Source organism: Tasmannia lanceolata, unplaced genomic scaffold (assembly GCF_043159265.1).
Source record: "Tasmannia lanceolata isolate RefF3 unplaced genomic scaffold, GAP_Taslan_0.1 ptg000037l, whole genome shotgun sequence".
Taxonomy (NCBI): domain Eukaryota; kingdom Viridiplantae; phylum Streptophyta; class Magnoliopsida; order Canellales; family Winteraceae; genus Tasmannia; species Tasmannia lanceolata.
Genome location: NW_027518714.1, coordinates 60,563,423 through 60,581,387, shown reverse-complemented (window position 1 = coordinate 60,581,387; position 17,965 = coordinate 60,563,423). Strand labels below are relative to the sequence as shown.

At 40.0% G+C, this 17,965-nt stretch overlaps 2 protein-coding genes across 2 annotated transcripts; one reads left to right on the top strand and one right to left on the bottom strand.

Annotated features, from left to right (window-relative positions):
* Positions 1-1,929: 1,929 nt before the first annotated feature.
* On the top strand, positions 1,930-8,882 carry LOC143862383 (receptor-like kinase TMK4). Its single transcript, XM_077373421.1, has 2 exons — positions 1,930-4,425; positions 8,096-8,882. Exons 1-2 carry the CDS (start codon positions 2,157-2,159, stop codon positions 8,593-8,595), a joined length of 2,769 nt encoding a protein of 922 aa, XP_077229536.1. The 5' UTR covers positions 1,930-2,156; the 3' UTR covers positions 8,596-8,882.
* A 1,218-nt stretch (positions 8,883-10,100) lies between these two features.
* On the bottom strand, positions 10,101-14,354 carry LOC143861810 (putative glucan endo-1,3-beta-glucosidase A6). Its single transcript, XM_077372746.1, has 3 exons — positions 13,915-14,354; positions 12,524-13,825; positions 10,101-10,348 (listed from the first exon to the last, which is right to left on the bottom strand). Exons 1-3 carry the CDS (start codon positions 13,964-13,966, stop codon positions 10,311-10,313), a joined length of 1,392 nt encoding a protein of 463 aa, XP_077228861.1. The 5' UTR covers positions 13,967-14,354; the 3' UTR covers positions 10,101-10,310.
* Between the last annotated feature and the right edge of the window lie 3,611 nt (positions 14,355-17,965).

Genomic DNA, 17,965 nt, shown 5'->3' with positions numbered 1-17,965 from the left:
GCTTCATCTCAACTTGGTTTCAGCTTTTCAGAATTATTATATTTTTGAATTGAAGCACATAACAATGGGAAAATATTCTCTTGCAGTCTTTTATGATATATGCACTCCTTTGAATTTCAGTACATATTTTTTTTTGGGAATTTGAACAGCCCGTGAGGAGTGTACAATGGAGAGAGTGCCCACATATAAAAAAAAGGGCATGATGAAATCATCTACAATTGCTGTTTGGGATGTAGTGAAAGGAAAAAAAAAATACATAAACAAATAATCTCATTTATCAGAAAAATGTTAAAATGACTGACTGATAAACTCCTTCCAATGGACATTTTTTTTACCCTGCTTGTGCCATGTACACATTGGATCCATTGGTCGCCCTTCAAAAATCGTGGTCGGTTGGTCATAGACCCATGTTTCATCAGGCCTCATTTAAGGTCTGTTTGGTTGCTGTTTTTAACCTTTTTTATTAGGGGTTTTAGGGTGCCACATCAGCAATAAGTACTGTTTGGTTGCTAAACAAAACACAAAACTCATGTTGATCACTTGGGTTGTTTGTAGACCTGGCAAGAAGTGACCTGGACCCGCGGGTCGACCTGGCCCGCCCGTATTTTCCGGGGTCCGGGTCACTCATTTGTAACCTGTTTGAAAACGACCTGCCAGTCCACCCGGCCGTGACAACTAGAGTGTAGTTCTTTCGTAATTGTCATATTTCTACACATTTTCTTTGTAGTTTTTCCGTAATTGTCCTATCAAGGTACATTTTTTCATAATTTTTCTACTTTATTGCCCTTTTTCCGTAATTTTCCTTGTTGCTAGCTTCTTTTTCGGTACTTTATTATTGCTATTGCTAGCCACCTTTCGAGGAATCAAATTTCCTGTCCAGTTTTCACAAGACAAATCTCTCATCACATACAACAGCAGATGATGGGTGAGAAGTAGCCTTTGGAGAAGGTGGCTAGCAAATACCTATAAAATTGAAAAAACAGAAAAAAATAAAAATTTACCAAAAACACGGGTGACCCACGGGTGCACCTAGCCCCTACGGGTGGGTCTGGGTCAACCATTTGTGACCCGTAAATTTCCGGGTTATTAGTTGACCCGGCCTGAATGACCCGGACCCATACGGGTGGGGTGAAACCCGGCCCGACCCACCCGTTTGCCAGGTCTAGTTGTCTTGGCATTGGTGGGCCGAAGTGGAATCTCTAGCATCTATGTGCAAACAACTAAAAAAAAAAAGGAGGTATTTCCATGGTGAACCCCTCAGCTTTACCAGAAAATCTTATTGGTTGGGATGATATAGAAAATTTATTAAAAATTTGATTCCATTCCGGCATTGATTTGAACGGTACCAAACACTAGAATCGGAATCATGATGGATTTCCTTATGAATTGTAGTGCTTTCCCAAATATTAGAATCAGAATCCCCATTCTCAAACATTAGAATCAGAATCGCCATTCTGTTTTATAGGGGGGATTGGAATAGCAATGGAATCTGATGCTGATTCCGATTCTAATTCCAGTAATCCAAACTCAGCCAAAAATTCACTAGAGGGGCTGTACCAAGTACATAAAAGGGGGCGAATATATCAGTTCCCTGCTATAAAACATGTCAGTTTCCAATCTACCAACTCTATTAATTAGAGGGCTCTTTTCGACTTTAAATGGAGCTAGAAACCAAAAATGGAAGGCGTTATCAAAGGCCTCTAAATCAACGGCTGATATGTGACAGGGGGGCTGTCCTGTAACTTTCACCCACCCTTTTTAGTATCTCTACGGAATGTAAAACAAGAATTTAGGCATCTCATTCTCTGTTTTCAAACAAGAGGCCGGTTAGCCTACATCGCGACGCACGCCCTACTAATAACTATTTTAAATCTGAACCGTTCGCACGATCGATCGTAGGGCTGGGAGTTGGCGACGAACCTGCGTCGCGACGCAGGGGAAACGGCCTCTTCAAACAAAACTGAGAAGGTTTTTTAGAAATCTCACAGCTAAATCCACGCCTTTTCACCCTGAAAATAGGGAAATTTTGAAAATTAACCCAACAACCTCTCTACAACAGACTCCGAACCCTACGCTGTTCTTCTCCTTCTTCCTCAATTTCTTCATCTTCTCTCATCTCCATTGATTTCTAAAACCCCCCATAGAGCTCAGAGGCTATGAGAGAAAACAACCCTCTCTTCTCTTTCTCTCTCTACATTACCCTCCTCACATTTTTCTATTTCTTCTCTCCATCTTTCTCAGCTACCAAAACTTTTTCTGATGATGCCTCTGTTATGATAAAGCTTGCTGGGCTTATCTCACCTCCGGGCTGGATAGGGTCCGAACCATGTGACTGGTCTGGTGTAAATTGTGATAATGATGGTCGAGTTGAGTCTATTAATCTTGCTTCCAAATCTCTATCTGGCTCTCTTCCTCCTGATCTTAATAAGCTATCTTCTCTGAAATCACTTGGGTTTCAAAACAACAAGTTATCTGGGTCATTACCTTCTCTTTCAGATCTTTCCAATCTCCAAAAAATTTATCTTGATTTCAATGATTTCACCTCCATCCCTCCTAATTTCTTTTCCGGCCTAACCAGCCTTCAAACCTTTAGCATCAGCCAAAACCCATCTTTGGCTTCATGGGTCATTCCTGAGGATCTCTCAGCTTCGATCGTCCTCACAGCATTCTACGCAAGCAATGCCAATGTTACTGGATCTATTCCGGATTTCTTTGGCAAATTAACCAATCTTCAATCTATCAGGCTATCTTATAACAATCTGACTGGAGTTATCCCGCCTTCGTTTGCTACATCAGGGATTCAAAATCTCTGGCTCAATAACCAGCATTCTGATGCCAAGCTCTCTGGACCCATCGACGTTCTTGGATCGATGACCCAGCTCTCTCAGGTATGGCTTCATGCCAATTCTTTCTCAGGCCCAATTCCAGATCTTTCGAAATGCACATCGCTATTTGATCTTCAGCTTCGCGACAATCGCTTGACTGGAGTTTTGCCCAATTCATTATTCTCAGTTCCTACATTAGCTAATGTGTCTTTGGGGAATAACATGTTCCAAGGCCCCTACCCAAGCTTTTCTTCAGAGGTTTTAATAGATAAAAGCATTGAAAATAATAATTTCTGCGATGTTAAGCCGGGGCCTTGTGATCCAAGGGTGGCAGTGTTTCTTTCTATTGAGGAAGCCGTAGGGTACCCGTCGAACCTTGCAGATGCCTGGAAAGGGAATGACCCTTGCAAGGGGTGGTCGTTCGTGTCCTGCGATACGCAAGGGAAGAACATCACTGTTCTCAATCTTGCAAGCCAGCATTTGGTAGGGACTATCTCGCCCACCATTGCGAATCTAAGCTCTCTTAGGAGCTTGGTCTTGAACAACAACAGTTTAACAGGCCCAATTCCTGACAGCTTGACGGGTTTGCCCCAATTGCAGACCCTCGATGTCTCCAACAATAATCTTACTGGAAAGGTGCCTAATTTTCATGGAAATGTGACTGTGAAGGTGTCAGGTAATCCATTACTTGGGACAGATTCGAATCCAGGCGGAAGTGGTGATTCCCCTCCTGGTAGCAGTGGGTCTAGCCCAGGATCAACTTCTGAGAGAAATGAAACTTCCTCATCCTCTAGCTTGCCGCGGCCTGTTCAGATTCTTCTTGGGATTATGGCTGGTATTATTGTATTGATTGGTTTATTTTTTGTAGGCCCAAAATTCAAGTTGTTTCAGAGCCATCTGAATAGGAAGAGAATGGCCAAGATTGGAATGGAGGGTAAGGATGGGAATGGTGGCTTTACGAATGAAAAACATAGGGAGAGAAGGAATGGGCATAGCGAAATGAAATTGGTTAGAGCTAAAAGCATGTCCTTTTCAATCAGTGACCTTCGACAGGTCACAGACAATTTCAGTGAAAATAATGTATTAGGTAGAGGAGGATTTGGCATCGTCTATAAAGGCGGACGTCCTGATGGGACACCAATTGCAGTGAAAAGGATGGAATCAGCTATGATTAGTAACAAAGGGATGAGCGAGTTTCAAGCAGAAATTGAGGTTCTCAGTAAGGTCAGACACCGACATTTGGTTGCTCTTTTAGGTTATTGTGTCGAGGGGAATGAGAGATTACTAGTTTATGAGTATATGCCTCAGGGAACATTGGGTCAACATTTGTTTGATTTCAAGGAGGATGGCTATGATCCTCTTAGTTGGAAGCAAAGACTTATAGTAGCATTGGATGTGGCTAGAGGGGTTGAATATTTACACAGCTTGGCGCAAGAGAGCTTCATTCATAGAGATTTGAAGCCTTCGAATGTACTCTTAGGAGATGATATGAGGGCTAAAGTTTCAGACTTTGGGTTGGTTAAGCATGCTCCGGATGGGATGTACTCTGTAGAGACACGATTGGCAGGAACATTTGGATATCTTGCACCCGAATATTGTGGTAAGCACAATTTCAGGATCGTTATCTCTTTTAAAATTCGAATTCTGTATATTTTCCCTTTAAATGTTGTTTTCTTAACCTTTTTTTTTATACGCAAGCACAACCCGTACTCTTTTAATAAAAACCCTAGTGCCTCGACCCTCGAACATTGATCCCCTTCCTCCTTCGACTCTCTTAATACAAAACTCACAACAACCCTCCACCCTCAAAATTTTCATGAATATATATATAGACACGCACGCGCACACACACGCACACACACACACACACTTAAATTTTTAAGTTTAAAATTTTATTTCATTTAAAAATTACCGAATCCGAATCCAACTTCTGGGGGCTTGCCGAATCCAAGACCTCGAATCCGTGTCAGATCCCAACACGTGAATCCGAATCCATGCAACATAGATAACAGTAGATGCCTATGCGTTTGGTCAATAAATGAAAACATGTTGAAATAAACAGATGCCCATACAAGTGGTTGTGTTAAGTTGTTGGGTTGGCATAAGGTGTTTCCGTAGTGCCAGAGGAAGAGATGTTTAACAAAATAAAATATTCACTATCATTAAATGGAAAGGTTGGGAACAAATTGTTAGTGCAAATACAGGTCCTGAAATGCATATAATTTGAATAGAATGGCACAAATGGCTACTGCAAATACACGTCCCGAATTGCATAAAACTGAAGAGAACTAATATTCACTTATCAGAACATGCCAAAGATGGGTTTTAGTAAGTTCAATAAACTAGACTATCATTCAAAAAGAAGTTCAATAAACTAGTCCTCGGAAGGTACTTCTGCATAGCATAAACAAGAATTAAAGTGACACAGTATACAGATTACAGAATGACATTATAAATGCTTTTTTCAAGCATAGTCATGATAAACAAGAAGGAAATCCACATCTATTGTTCTTCTTACATCAGCTGGGAAAGCTTTAATCTCAAAAACCGGTCACATATTGTATGTGGATGGCCTTTTGGTTTTCGGCAGAATCGAATGTAGGTCCACGGGACCACAAGAAATATTAGAAACCCTTCTAAAGGACTACTCTACGCCTTTCTAATCAACTTATCCAGTTTTCCAAGAGCAGGGTCCACAAAGTAGTATTATTAACATAATTAGGATATCGATGAAGAAGTCCTCTTGAAAATATGCCCTGGTGGTTTGTTGCTCGCTGGTTCCAAGGTTATTGCACCAAGTTCAAACCCTATTTCTTAACTGATATGGTCTAAACTGGAGTTGAGGGCTCGAAAAGTATGTTTTAAACTATAAAGAGGGCACACAACTCATAAAGTCAGCACTCATGTTTTAAACTAAAAGCCAAGTCCAAATGACATTCATTATAAACCCACTTGCAAGCCAAGGGAATAAATGTCGTTTTGGTGGGCTTGATTTTTCAGTAGTCACAAATGTAAGAATCCCTAGAGCGATCCATGTCAAACAAACATTAGAAATCCACTTGCAAGCCAAGGAAATAAATATCTTTTTGGTGGGCTTGATTTTTCAGTAGTCACAAGTGCAAGAATCCCTAGAGCAGCCCATGTCAATCCTCTAGATATGTAGATTAGTGCACTTGCTTTGAAGCCAGGTCTGAGAATTCCAAAGGGCTGCCATTGAGTAAATAGAGCCTTTAGATAGAATTTATCCCCCTTAGGTTGAGCATGGTTTTAAGTTTCCACCGAAACTAACACGGAATGACCAAAATATTTTCATTTGCATCCCCTTGAAACACATACTGAAATCAAAATGCATACCAAAACCAAAACCAAAACCGTGAATCTATTAGTAGTATACTATCATAGCATACATTACATAATTATATTTATATGAATTGCATGTGAAATATGGTATATGTATTATGTAAATTATTTATATGAATTATATGTGAAATATGGTATGTACTAAATTACTAGACATGCACAACAACACAAGCCACTATGTTTTCAATTTTGCTGATGGGGTTGTTAAACCATTATGGATGTTTTTTTACTTATGTGATGGCTTTTGAGTTGTATATTCTTATTCAAGCACTTTTTGAAGTTGCTTCTTAAGTGTCCACCATTTGCATATGCTTTCATTTTCATGATTACAGGATTTCACCAAAATTTTCATCTAACACCAACATATTTCTATTTTCATCGTTACCAAAACACATACCAAAACTGAAAACTGAAACCATGTATCTATCACCCCTCCGGTCCAACTTATCCATTCCGAATTGTGTCCAGAGCTAGAAGCTGTTTTTTCTACTGAAAAAGGAGCGTCATTGTGCATTTGCCCTATTTTTTTCATTTTTTATTCTCTCCACCTTTGGCTGGTTTTGGGAATAGTTGATGCATGTTTCTTGACCATCTACTCTTGGTCTTGCTTGTTATCATCCCTATTTACATTTGGGGGTCTTCCGAAATCTCTCTTTTTTTTTCGTCGTTCTACTTGTTTATTTCTCATGTATCACTTTTTGTTTGGTGAAGATAACGTTTAACTGCCAGTCTGTAGAGACACGATTGGCAGGAACATTTGGATATCTTGCACCCGAATATTGTGGTAAGCACAATTTCAGCACTCTTTGGTTGTAGTTTTTGTTCATTTGATGCCTGCAAACATACATACTGCAAATGAAGACAACATACCATGAACTATCTTGCATATGGTTCTTTTCCATCTTACACATAACCACCCAAAATCATGGAATAAAACAGAATAATGCAAGCTCTAGGTGTAACATGTTATATCTTAGCATACTAAGGGTTAAACTTCTAGGCGTAAGCCTGCAAAGGAATTTTAGTCATTCAGTTTGAATTTTTCAACAGTTTGCCCTACTGTATCGATTTTTGGGAAAATGGTCTTCAGCATGTCAAGATGTCTTCATGTTACATGGACTCTTCTAAATGGGCGAAGTACCCATGTCGGACACGTCTCAGACACCAAATACTTCAGGATTCTCTGAGTCACTATCTGTTTTTTGTAAATACTACTAGCACAGCTTTACAATTGCCTCATTTTTTGAGTTTTACCCTTCCTAATAGTAAGTTTCTTAAATGGAAATAAAACATCATATCTACGTATCTTATAAAAAAAATTCAGTACCGTACTTGTTATTTTCATATTATTATATGAAAAAAATTAAAATTTGAGATTCCATTAAAATATTTTGGTGAATCCACGAATTGTTCTTTTGGAGGTATGCCGAATCTGACACTTGATACCCATGTCTGATTCCAACATTTGGATCCGTACTTATGCAACATGATGTCTTCGTTTCTACTGAATTTAAGGTTTGATAGAACCACGCATGCATTATCCTACTGCATTCTGAGATTGTGATTGATTCTGACATCTTTGTGCAGATGTTTGGTCATGCCATGGCCTTATTATGTTTTAAATTGGCGTTAAGTGATCTCTGTAATTTTTCAAGATCACTCATGTTCTAGAATATGCCTAGGCTTTCAAATTTACAGGTTTTGGTCATGGATGACCACAATTTGTAGATTTATCCAGTCTCGGAATTTGTAAGATTGTCCTTTAATCTTCTCCCATGGAATTGGGTTTTGTTTGTATCTTGTGAGTTGTCTCCTTGTTTCAACCTTTTTGGAGTACCATCCATTTTTGTAACTCTTACAGAATTACTTGTCGATAAACTTGTTAAACTTGCAATCTTTTTTCCTTGCAGCTACTGGGAGGGTGACCACCAAGGCAGACGTTTACTCATTTGGTGTGATCCTAATGGAGCTGATCACAGGTAGAAAGGCATTAGACGATTTTCAACCAGAGGACAGAACTCTTCTGGTCACATGGTTCAGAAGAGTGCTAATCAACAATGATAACATCATGAAGGCTGTGGATCCTACTCTTAATCCTGATGAGGAGTCCTATGCCAGTATCTGCAAGGTGGCAGAGCTCGCGGGTCACTGTACAGTTCGTGAACCTTATCAGAGACCTGACATGAGTCATGTTGTTAACACTCTGTCCTCTCTTGTAGAGGGCTGGAAACCCACCTTTTTTGATGAAGAAGATGGATTTGGCACTGATTTCCACATGAGTCTCCCTCAAGCACTACACCAATGGCAATCCAGCGAAGGCACTTCCCTAACAAGTGACATGCCATACAGCCAAGGAGAAGCCTGGGGAATTTCTGATCAAGTGTACCCACGAGGCCCGCCAGGATTTTAAATTCCTTCGATTCGTAAAATAGAAAACAAAGGAAAAAGAAAAAACAGGTTCTCCCTGTTAATCTAGAGTTTGGGCTATTATTAATTCAATTTGATAGCTGTTGGAAACCACAACTCTCTTTGTTTCCAAATTCCACGATTGCTTTCTTTTGTTCTGCTCAACATATTATTGGATTCTTTGACATAAAGCTAACAAAATTGGTTTGATGATACTGAGGTGAAATGATTGGGATTTGGTGGTGGCAAGACTAGTTGAAGCAAAATGAAGAAATTGTCTGATGTTTTTCTTGTTGGGAGACCTCTATACTCTCTCTAGTTATGTTACTAGTTATGTTAAATGATAACAAGGGGGAGAAGTAGGGGACAGGGTAAAAGCATTTTGAGTAGTTTCACATGGGAAAAAGCAGAGCATTTTAATGTGTGTCCTGTCCTTTCTGAAATTGGAGATGATATTCTTGCGTATTATATTGCAGTAAGGTATTGGAACGAGTGGGATGGAGAGTGCTGCACAAGTTTAACATTGGTTGGGAGTCTTGGGACCCCCTTTCGGCCAAAGGGTTTTCTTTCTACATTGAAATGAGTTGGTTGAGGTAGACAGATGTGACTCGTGAGAATTGTCTTTGGTTTTGGATGGGCAACCCTCAGGTTTGAGTGAGTCATAATTTTTTCAAAATGTATTGTAAGGCCCACTCCATAGGATGATCCAAACCGTCCATTTGTTGGGCCAAAATGTAAATAGATTGAGTTCCAAAAATCATTTCTATAGGATGATGATCCCAACCCTCCCATCTGGACAGGGGAAGCAAAGGGAAGGACAGAGAAAGAAAACCAACCCTGTTGAGACCCTCTACTTTCCCTAAACACAGGTGGACTACCAATGTTTTGGTAGGGCCCATAAACCATAACAGTTGGCAAACCAACAAAAGGTGAAGAAAATGATGATTGAAGGGAAATGATGTATTCCCCACTTTCTTATTTGGAACAGTCCCCCCTCTAATGTAAAAGAGTAGGAAATGGGGGAGACTATATCACTTCTCTAATAATACAAGAGAAATAACAAATTCACCCCTTCCTCTGCCCCTCCCACACCCCCCCTTGGACTAGTAATCTAATAAAAGATACTAAAAGCGGGCGAGAGTAGTAAAAAGAAGGTGAGGAAATATCAGCTCCCTAAAACAAGTGTCGGTAGACGTTGGGACTTTTGTCTCTTAAAAGGACAAAAAGGTGGGTCACATAAATACAACTAGGTGAAAAGCATCAGAATAGATGAGTGGACATCAAATGGTACATGTTAGGTTCAATAGAACATATATGGGACGGTGCCATAAAAATCTCCAAACCACATAAAAATCTAGCCGTTGGCTGTTCGATCTCTGAATTTATAGCCGTTATAATAAATTATTCATTTACCATTTTATCCCAGTACAATTTCTCCACTAACTATATGAATATGAAGAGAAATGATATTTCAATTTTAACGAAAAATGAAATAGCCCCAAATCACTATATAAAAATGGTAATTTTCATTGTAAATCTTCGAATTAGGAGCTGGAAGAAAATGGGTCATGGAGAAAATTTACTAGGAGAAATGCTATTTTCTCCATGACCCATGAAAAATAAAAACTGATTAAACAGATATATCGCCCAAAATCCAAAAAATAAATAAAAGTACAGAAAGAAAAGGTCATCATCATCTCCTTCTTCCCAGTATCATCGTTAGTTGGTTGAGCTTGGGTACTTGCAAGATCCATAACCTACAATGCAGAAAATTAAAATTTAGAAAAAAAATAAAAATTTGAATAATTACTTAACAAAATAGACCATAAACAAAAATAAAAAAGTTAATGAAATGATATTTCCACCCCCTTTTGTTTGTCTTTCCCCCAATGAAGTTATATTCAGAAAAAGACAATGTTCTAAAAAGCGCTGGGCGGCTGACTGACCTCCCAGCGCCCGCCTAAGCATTTTCAGGCGTTTTTTTTTTTTTTTAGATATTAATATATTTTCATAATATCGTGCATTTTTTTTATATAAAATACAAATACTTGAATGCATAACAATCAAAACCATTTTATGCATAAGCACTAAACATTAAATAATAACAAAAAGTAAAAAACGGCCAAGGCCTGGACGGCCGCCTCATCACCTGGGCGGCCTCCAAACCATTTTATGTATAAACACTAAACATTAAATAATAACAAAAAGTCAGGCGGCCACCCGAACAGAGGGAAAAAACAAACAAAAGAGGTAGGAACCCATCCATTAATTAGCCCTGTTTGGATTGCAAGAATTTTTTGGAAATGTTAGGAAAAATATTTCTAAAAGTTCCTACATTTTTACATTAAAAAAAAAAAAAAAGATGACCTGAAGCAATCCTATTCAATTTTTAGTCAAGGCGCCCTTTTACCACTTTTTTGCAAGGGTGCATGTGAGTCTAGCATTCCTCTTATGATAATCTCTCTTTCATTTAGGCTATGTTCACTTCTTTTCCCTGCTGCTCTTTTTCTTGAAAAACAACCCTTTTTTTTTCCCTGATAAGACAGAATTTCTGTGTTCACTTCTTTTCCAGAGAAAAATATTATCAGATGTGGAATTTCTTATTTAAAAGCTGAAAATGACGTGGAAATTGACTTTTCTCCTTTTACTCGAGATTTGGTTTCCGATTAAATATATCGGAAAGAGGCTTTCCAAGGAAAATAAAATATTTTCCTTGACAGTTTCCCCGGATTCCTTTTCCTTCTGCCACGTCACCTGGAAAGGAAAGGAAAATGAAATCCTTTCCTTTCCTTTCCAGGGAAAAGAAGTGAACAGAGCCTTGTTTTCCGGGGAAAGGAAAAGAAAATGTTTCCAGGGAATCTGACGTGGCATTAGGAAAAGAAATCCAGGGAATCTGTGCAAGAAAAGATTTCCCTGGACTGTTCACTTGCGCAGGAAAAGGAAACTGCTTGCCCTTCCTTTTGCACTAGTTTTTCAAGGAAACGAAATCCGTGTGTTTTTGGTCGGAAATGAAATCCAAAAGGGTGGGAAAATGTGCTTTTCCATGTCATTTTTTGCTTTTTTACAAATAATCCACATGTGTAATTCTATTTTTCTTGGAAAGCAAGTGAATACCAGAATTCTGTCTTGTCAAGGTCTTGTCGAGGAAAAAGAGGCTATTTTCCAAGAATTTGCTTCCTAGGGAACGCAAGTGAACATAGCCTTAGGGAAATGATATATCCGCCGCCCCTTTTGATCACCAGGAACACCCCTGTAAGTGCATCATTGTCTAAAGTGGGGCTGTAGTACTCTTGTCAGAAGAACTCAATGCCCCTAACTGCCACAAACACTGACAGGGTGTTCCTGGTGATCAAAGGGGCGGATATATCACTTCCCTTAATTTAACTCTAAACTATATAATCATATCATTTCCTTCTGAATCAAAGATTTTATATGGTGTAAGACTGTAAGCCCTTATAGCCCTGTGTTTTTTAAGAAGTACTGTACGGACCACATTATAGGATGATCCAAACCGTCCATGTGATTGAAAACAACGTAAATAGGTTGTGCCCCAAAATCCATTTTCGTAGGATAGCCGTCCGATCTATAGAGGTCCCCATAATATGCAGTTCCTCTATGGATCGGAGGGTTGGGATCATCCAATAGAAATGATTTTTTGGGCATCCTATTTACTTCATAGCCCATCACATGGACGGTTTGGATCATCCTAGAGTGTGATCCGTACAGTACTTTTTGAGAACTACGGGACTATAAGGGCTTACACCATATAAAAATTAAAATCTCAGTGAATCATGACAAGAAAATTTTGTACTAATAAAAAATTTTCCATAAGAAATGTTTTTTCTTGAAATCCAAACATGGGCAAAAGGAAAAGACATACGAGAAGGGGCTGAAAAAATGGTGGAAAATGCCAAAAATGGGGTCCAACTTACTTGGGTCTCTAGTGGTTTGAACAGCGAGCCCACTGAAATAGCAATTTCCACCCACATTCCGAAACTGCTGCCAATACGAGTTAAAAGCGTAGCTCGCGTGAGCCGACAAAGAATTCGGCTGATAACACTCTTTACCAGGCTGAATCGCTTCGCACGTGCTGTTCCCTTGCCCACACGCGTAAGTCAGAGCATCCCCCAGAGCCGTGCCGTTCCCACTAGCCGAAGCCACGCACCATATCTTCCCCTTATACGGCTCATTATTTGTCGGCACCGGTAACTGGCTGTAGCCTGTATCTGGCATTTTCCCGGTCAGATCGATTTCATAAACCTCCGTTCCGTTCGCATACAACAACCCCCAGTTCCGTTCCGTTCCCAGCCCGGGCTTTAAATTCTCATTGAAGAGAGAGAAAATAAAAGTCGGAATGACCCGGCCCGGTCGAGCCGGGGTTCCGGCCGGGGGTTTAGCTGTTATTTTCCGGGCTAGGTTCCGGTTATAAGTGGCAGCGTTGTAAATATTCGCTCCAATTTGGTCTAAATCACCAGCGTTGGGCCAACCGGTCTCGGCTATGGCGACCCGTATGGCTGGGTAGCCGAGCCGAGCCATGGAGTAAGCCACCGCGTCGAGCTGCTGATCTAGGAGATTGGTGTAGGTTAAGCCGCTACCTGGGTCGGTGTACGTTAGATTGGTGGCCTTAAAAAGAGCGTAATCGAGATTAATAGTGGTAGGGTTTGAAGCCCAGGCGAAATAAGGATAAACATCGATGAAGAAAAATGATTTCGTCCGGTTTAGGAATTGTAACATGGGTTTTAACACAGTTTCGGAAATATCGGGCCGAAACGTTCCGTTAGAAGGTGGGAATGAGACTTGGAGAACGTCCATGGCCATAGGGGTACTGACTTTAATCTTTGTAATGTTTAGGGTTTTGAGGGATTTTTTTATGGTTCGCATTGCGGGTACTAGATTGAACCAGGTTTGGTTGTTGGAATAATCGGAGAGGATTTCGTTTCCGACAAGGAGGGTTCGGATCCGGGTTTTCGGGTAGAATGGGACCACGTTGGTTCGGACCCATTGGTCCGAGAAAGATTGGCTTGAAGAAATGTTGGAGATTATTTCATTTGGGACCATGATAGAGACTGTGAGATTGGTACCGGAAAGAGGGTTTAGGATATTAGGGTTTGTGTCATAGATCTTGACCCGGCCTGCTTTTAGGGTTTTGATGAGATTAATGGATTGAGATGGAGTGCGTAGGTTGTTACCTAGCTGGCCGTAGTTTATGCCCATTTTACTCGAAATCTCTGCATCTGTTCACGGAGAAAAAAAAGGGGTTAGATAAAATTAAACAGGAAAAAAAACCCATGTTTTCTCTTGTCTCGGATTAGAAAATACTTACTGGAGAATGAGAGGAGAGAGAGGAGAAGCAGAGGAACAAGACCCAGATCCATTTTTGTGGTGTTTTTAGATCTGAGAAGAGATAAGGAGTGATTTTGGAGGTGAGGGTTTTTAAAGGGGGGGGGGGGGGGGGGGGGGAGAGAAAGAAACGCAGAAGGTGCTGGAGAAGGTGTTGTTCGTGCCGTGGATGGAAAATGAAGGAAAATGGACTGAAATGTAAAGGGAGAGATATTGATGGGGGCGTTGAACAACCCCACCCAAGAAGCGTCAGAAGTAAAGACAGACAGTGGGGATTTTTCTATCTGCAGGCGTAGGATACGAGACTAAGAGTATGTACGTCGTTCTCAGAGAAGAAAAAGAGTAGAAAACAGAGAATGAAGGATAAAACAAGAAAACAAGAGAAAAAGGCTGTGGGATGGGCCTTTGCTTTATTTTATTTTGAGAGTTTTGATGCTCTTATTTATAAAGGGAAAGTGAAAGAGGCTCAGGATGCAGACAATCTTGAGGCCCGTTAGAAGGCTAAATTTGCTTTTTCCCTGAACACTATTTAAAAGTTCAGAAACTTAATGCAAGAACAAAATCACGGTCTGGCACTCATTAAAAAAAAAATCACGGACATGTGGCACCCCATGTTTGTTGAGCTAGTTGTGGGACCCATATAGTTGGATGTTCCAAGCAACTCATTTGTAGTTTGTCTACATTGGTCTTTTGAGGGGGGGGGTGCGCCGTGGCCCCCCTCAGGCTATATGTGGCTCCGCCTCTGCATAGGATGGTATTAACCTTCCTTAGAGGGTGTCATGCCTCGAGAGATTGGAGGGTTAGGATCATTCTATGGGGATGACTTTTTGAGGACGGCATATTTAAGTTGGGGTTAAGTAAATGAATGGTTTGTGTTAGGCCTGAAATCGGTTAACAAATGTGACAGTGACGTAAGAGCCGAGCTAGAGGGCCCGAGGAGCTGAAGTGAAGAAAACAGAGTCCGGATGAACTGTGTTCTGCACAGAAGCAAACGAGGTTAGAACGACCGACCCGGAGTGTACTCCGGACATGCCCTTCGACACTCAAGTCAGTATGAGCAGGAGTGCAGAGCTAGTTTTAGAGTGGTGGGTGAAGAAGTTATTACCCTGATTTATGAGTTTTGGAAGCCCTTTTATAGGGGAAATTTGGGGTAGGTGGGGAGTTAATGCTCCAAGGCAGGTGTCGACCAGCCATAGGCCCGAGCTCACCTACTCTGAGGTAATTACCGAACTACCCTTGCTGACGCGGGATCTGCAGTGGGCCCCCTCGGGACACGTGTCGGCAGTCGATAGGCTGGAGCGTTTTTACACCCCATCAGTTTGGATCATTCAACGTGTGGGTCCAACTGCATTTTTTTTTTAAATATGTGCAAGTACGTGCAAACACTATATAAAGTGAAACTATATGGTGTGTGCATGCCCGTAATGGGTTACGACAAAAGGTCTGCCTTTGATATTTGATCCAACAGCAGCCTCTTAAAAAGTCTAGCTTTTGTTGGATTAAACATCAAAGATGTAGGCACGAATCGACACTCTATATAAAAACTCGATCACGTCTAGATGAACAATTTTTTTAAGTATAGTAACAAGAAGACGTGGGGGTGTATACAATTATATATTTATGGGCGCCACTTTAGGTAATAGAGAAAAGGGAAATTTTTGTGGTACCCTCAAACCGTCACACTGTAAAGTTGGAGAACTAACATAGGATAGATGATATTTTTTAATCCACGTTAAGGATGTAGGTCCCCTACTATTCCCACAATTGGGTGACCTAAAGACTGATTTATGCTATGCCTAACATTGGATTTGCTAGGGGCCATTACAGAAGTCATTTCGCTGAGCAGCTGTTGCATAAGAGAGCAACCACATAGGCTCCCTTTTCAACAGATTTTGTCCTTATTCATGAGGTGGATGCTCTCTCGTGCAACAGCGTTTCCACAAAATGCCTTATGCGATGGTCCCTAGCAAATCCCGCATAACATACAAATGTATCTATAAAATCATCAAGTAGACTTGGCTCATACCAATAATAATCATATTTCTTTGCGTTTTGAGTGCAGGAGCAACTCATCTCCATCTCCTCTCCTTCATCAATTACAATAGGTAATGAAGACGATTTTGAAGAGAACAATCATCCACAGTTTTTAGGGGATTGAAGGATCCAGAGCGATTGAAAAATATGACACTCAAGAAGTGCAACCACTAGGTGGATACTTCATCCCCCTTTTTCTTAGTGCATTGTTATCTTTTTCCTCTTCTTTGTTTTTTGCCGGTTGGGTTGGTAGGGATGGATTCGATCCCTAGCGCAGGGAGAGATGGCCATGGTCACAAATTTTGTAGGAGAGAGAGAGAGAGAGAGAGAAATAAAAGAGGTGGTGATGTTGCAGGAGGGAAAAAAGAAGAAGAAAAATCTGTACCTATTGCCTCATAAAATGACCTAGATAGAGCCCACATTCAAGCCTTGCTATGACTGGAATTCTTACAAGGCATCCCCTACTAGAACTCAAAAAGGTGTCATCTATTAGGGGTGCAACTTGGGCTGGATTGGGTCGGGTTGAGGCCAACCTTAGCCCAACATGAGGTAGCATATTATCTCAACCGTAACCTGACCCAACGCCTCAAGTCATGGAGGGTCAACCCTAACCCAACCTTAATGACGTGGTTCAACTCTAACCCAACCTGCCTCTGAATCTCTCAACCCTAACCTAAACCCATCTAACCCAATTTTCCAAATCGGGCCGGGTTGTGTTCTAGTTGGCTTGGGTCAAAAACATAAAAAAATATATATAAAAAAACACATTCCCAAGAATTTGAAAATCACAATAAAATTACGAGGATAGGAGTGGGGTTGGGTTGGGTGGGTCCAGTTGCCAAAGGCCTCAACCCTAACACATCTCGAAATCAGATAGGGTTAACTTTTCCTAACCCCATCCCCTAACCCAACCCAACCCAATTTGGAATTGAGTTGAACCTGTCAAGTTGGGGTTGACCCAGGACCAAGTTGCACCCCTATCATCTATTATCTATTGTACCTATACATAGGGTGTTGATGGGCCATAATTTGTTCTGATCTATAAATATCCAAAATTTGTTTTGCTCAAATCCAAATGGATCAAACCCATATCTTAGAATTCAAGCCCATTCTCATTAGGACAAATCTAGGTTTTAACGACCAAATTAAAATATATATATATATATATATATATATATATATATATATCTCTCTCTCTCTCTCTTACTATGATTGGAAAATTACACAATGTATGTTACTACCTAATACAATGAGTTGATATTTACATATTTTTCATATAAAATACCATTATCTTTATAAAAACAGTGCTATAAAACCTAATGCAATAACCTTATAATTAATACTAAATCATACAAACATATATGAGTGTAGTAGAAAAATGACAAAGACAAGGATGACTACAGCGATTGACAACAAAAAGGATGGGGACGTCGAAAGAGACAATGGCGCACGCCAACAAAAGCATGGGGTCCCCCTTAATTTGAATGATCCTAACCGTCCATCGGACAGATCATGCTTTGAATATTGTGCGGAGAAAAAAATAGCGCCTTTTTATTATTTTAAAGAAAAAAAAAAGTAATGTGGGGTCTATGACAGTAACTGTATTTCTTGTGGGATACGTACATTGCATCGTTTTTTTTTTTTTTTTTTTTAATCTAATTAAATGCAAGCATTCCAAATTAAACACAAATTTCATAAGTCAATTTCTCATTTGTTATGTATTTATAATATTAAATTTTATTTAAGAAGACATTAAAGCGGAAGTTGAACACACATCCTAATTAGTGTTGACACATACTTAACCATGACAACATGTTTTTGTGTTTTATTTAAAAAATTAAAGTATAAGTATAGTAGATCCAAATAGAAAATTAAATGTATTTTAATGAAAACCGTGTTTTTTTTTTTTGTAGATACACTCCTTTTCTCTACGGAAAGGGACAAAACCCCATCACAACCAACATCAAAGGCAACAAGGCCACCCCTACTATAACTCGTAA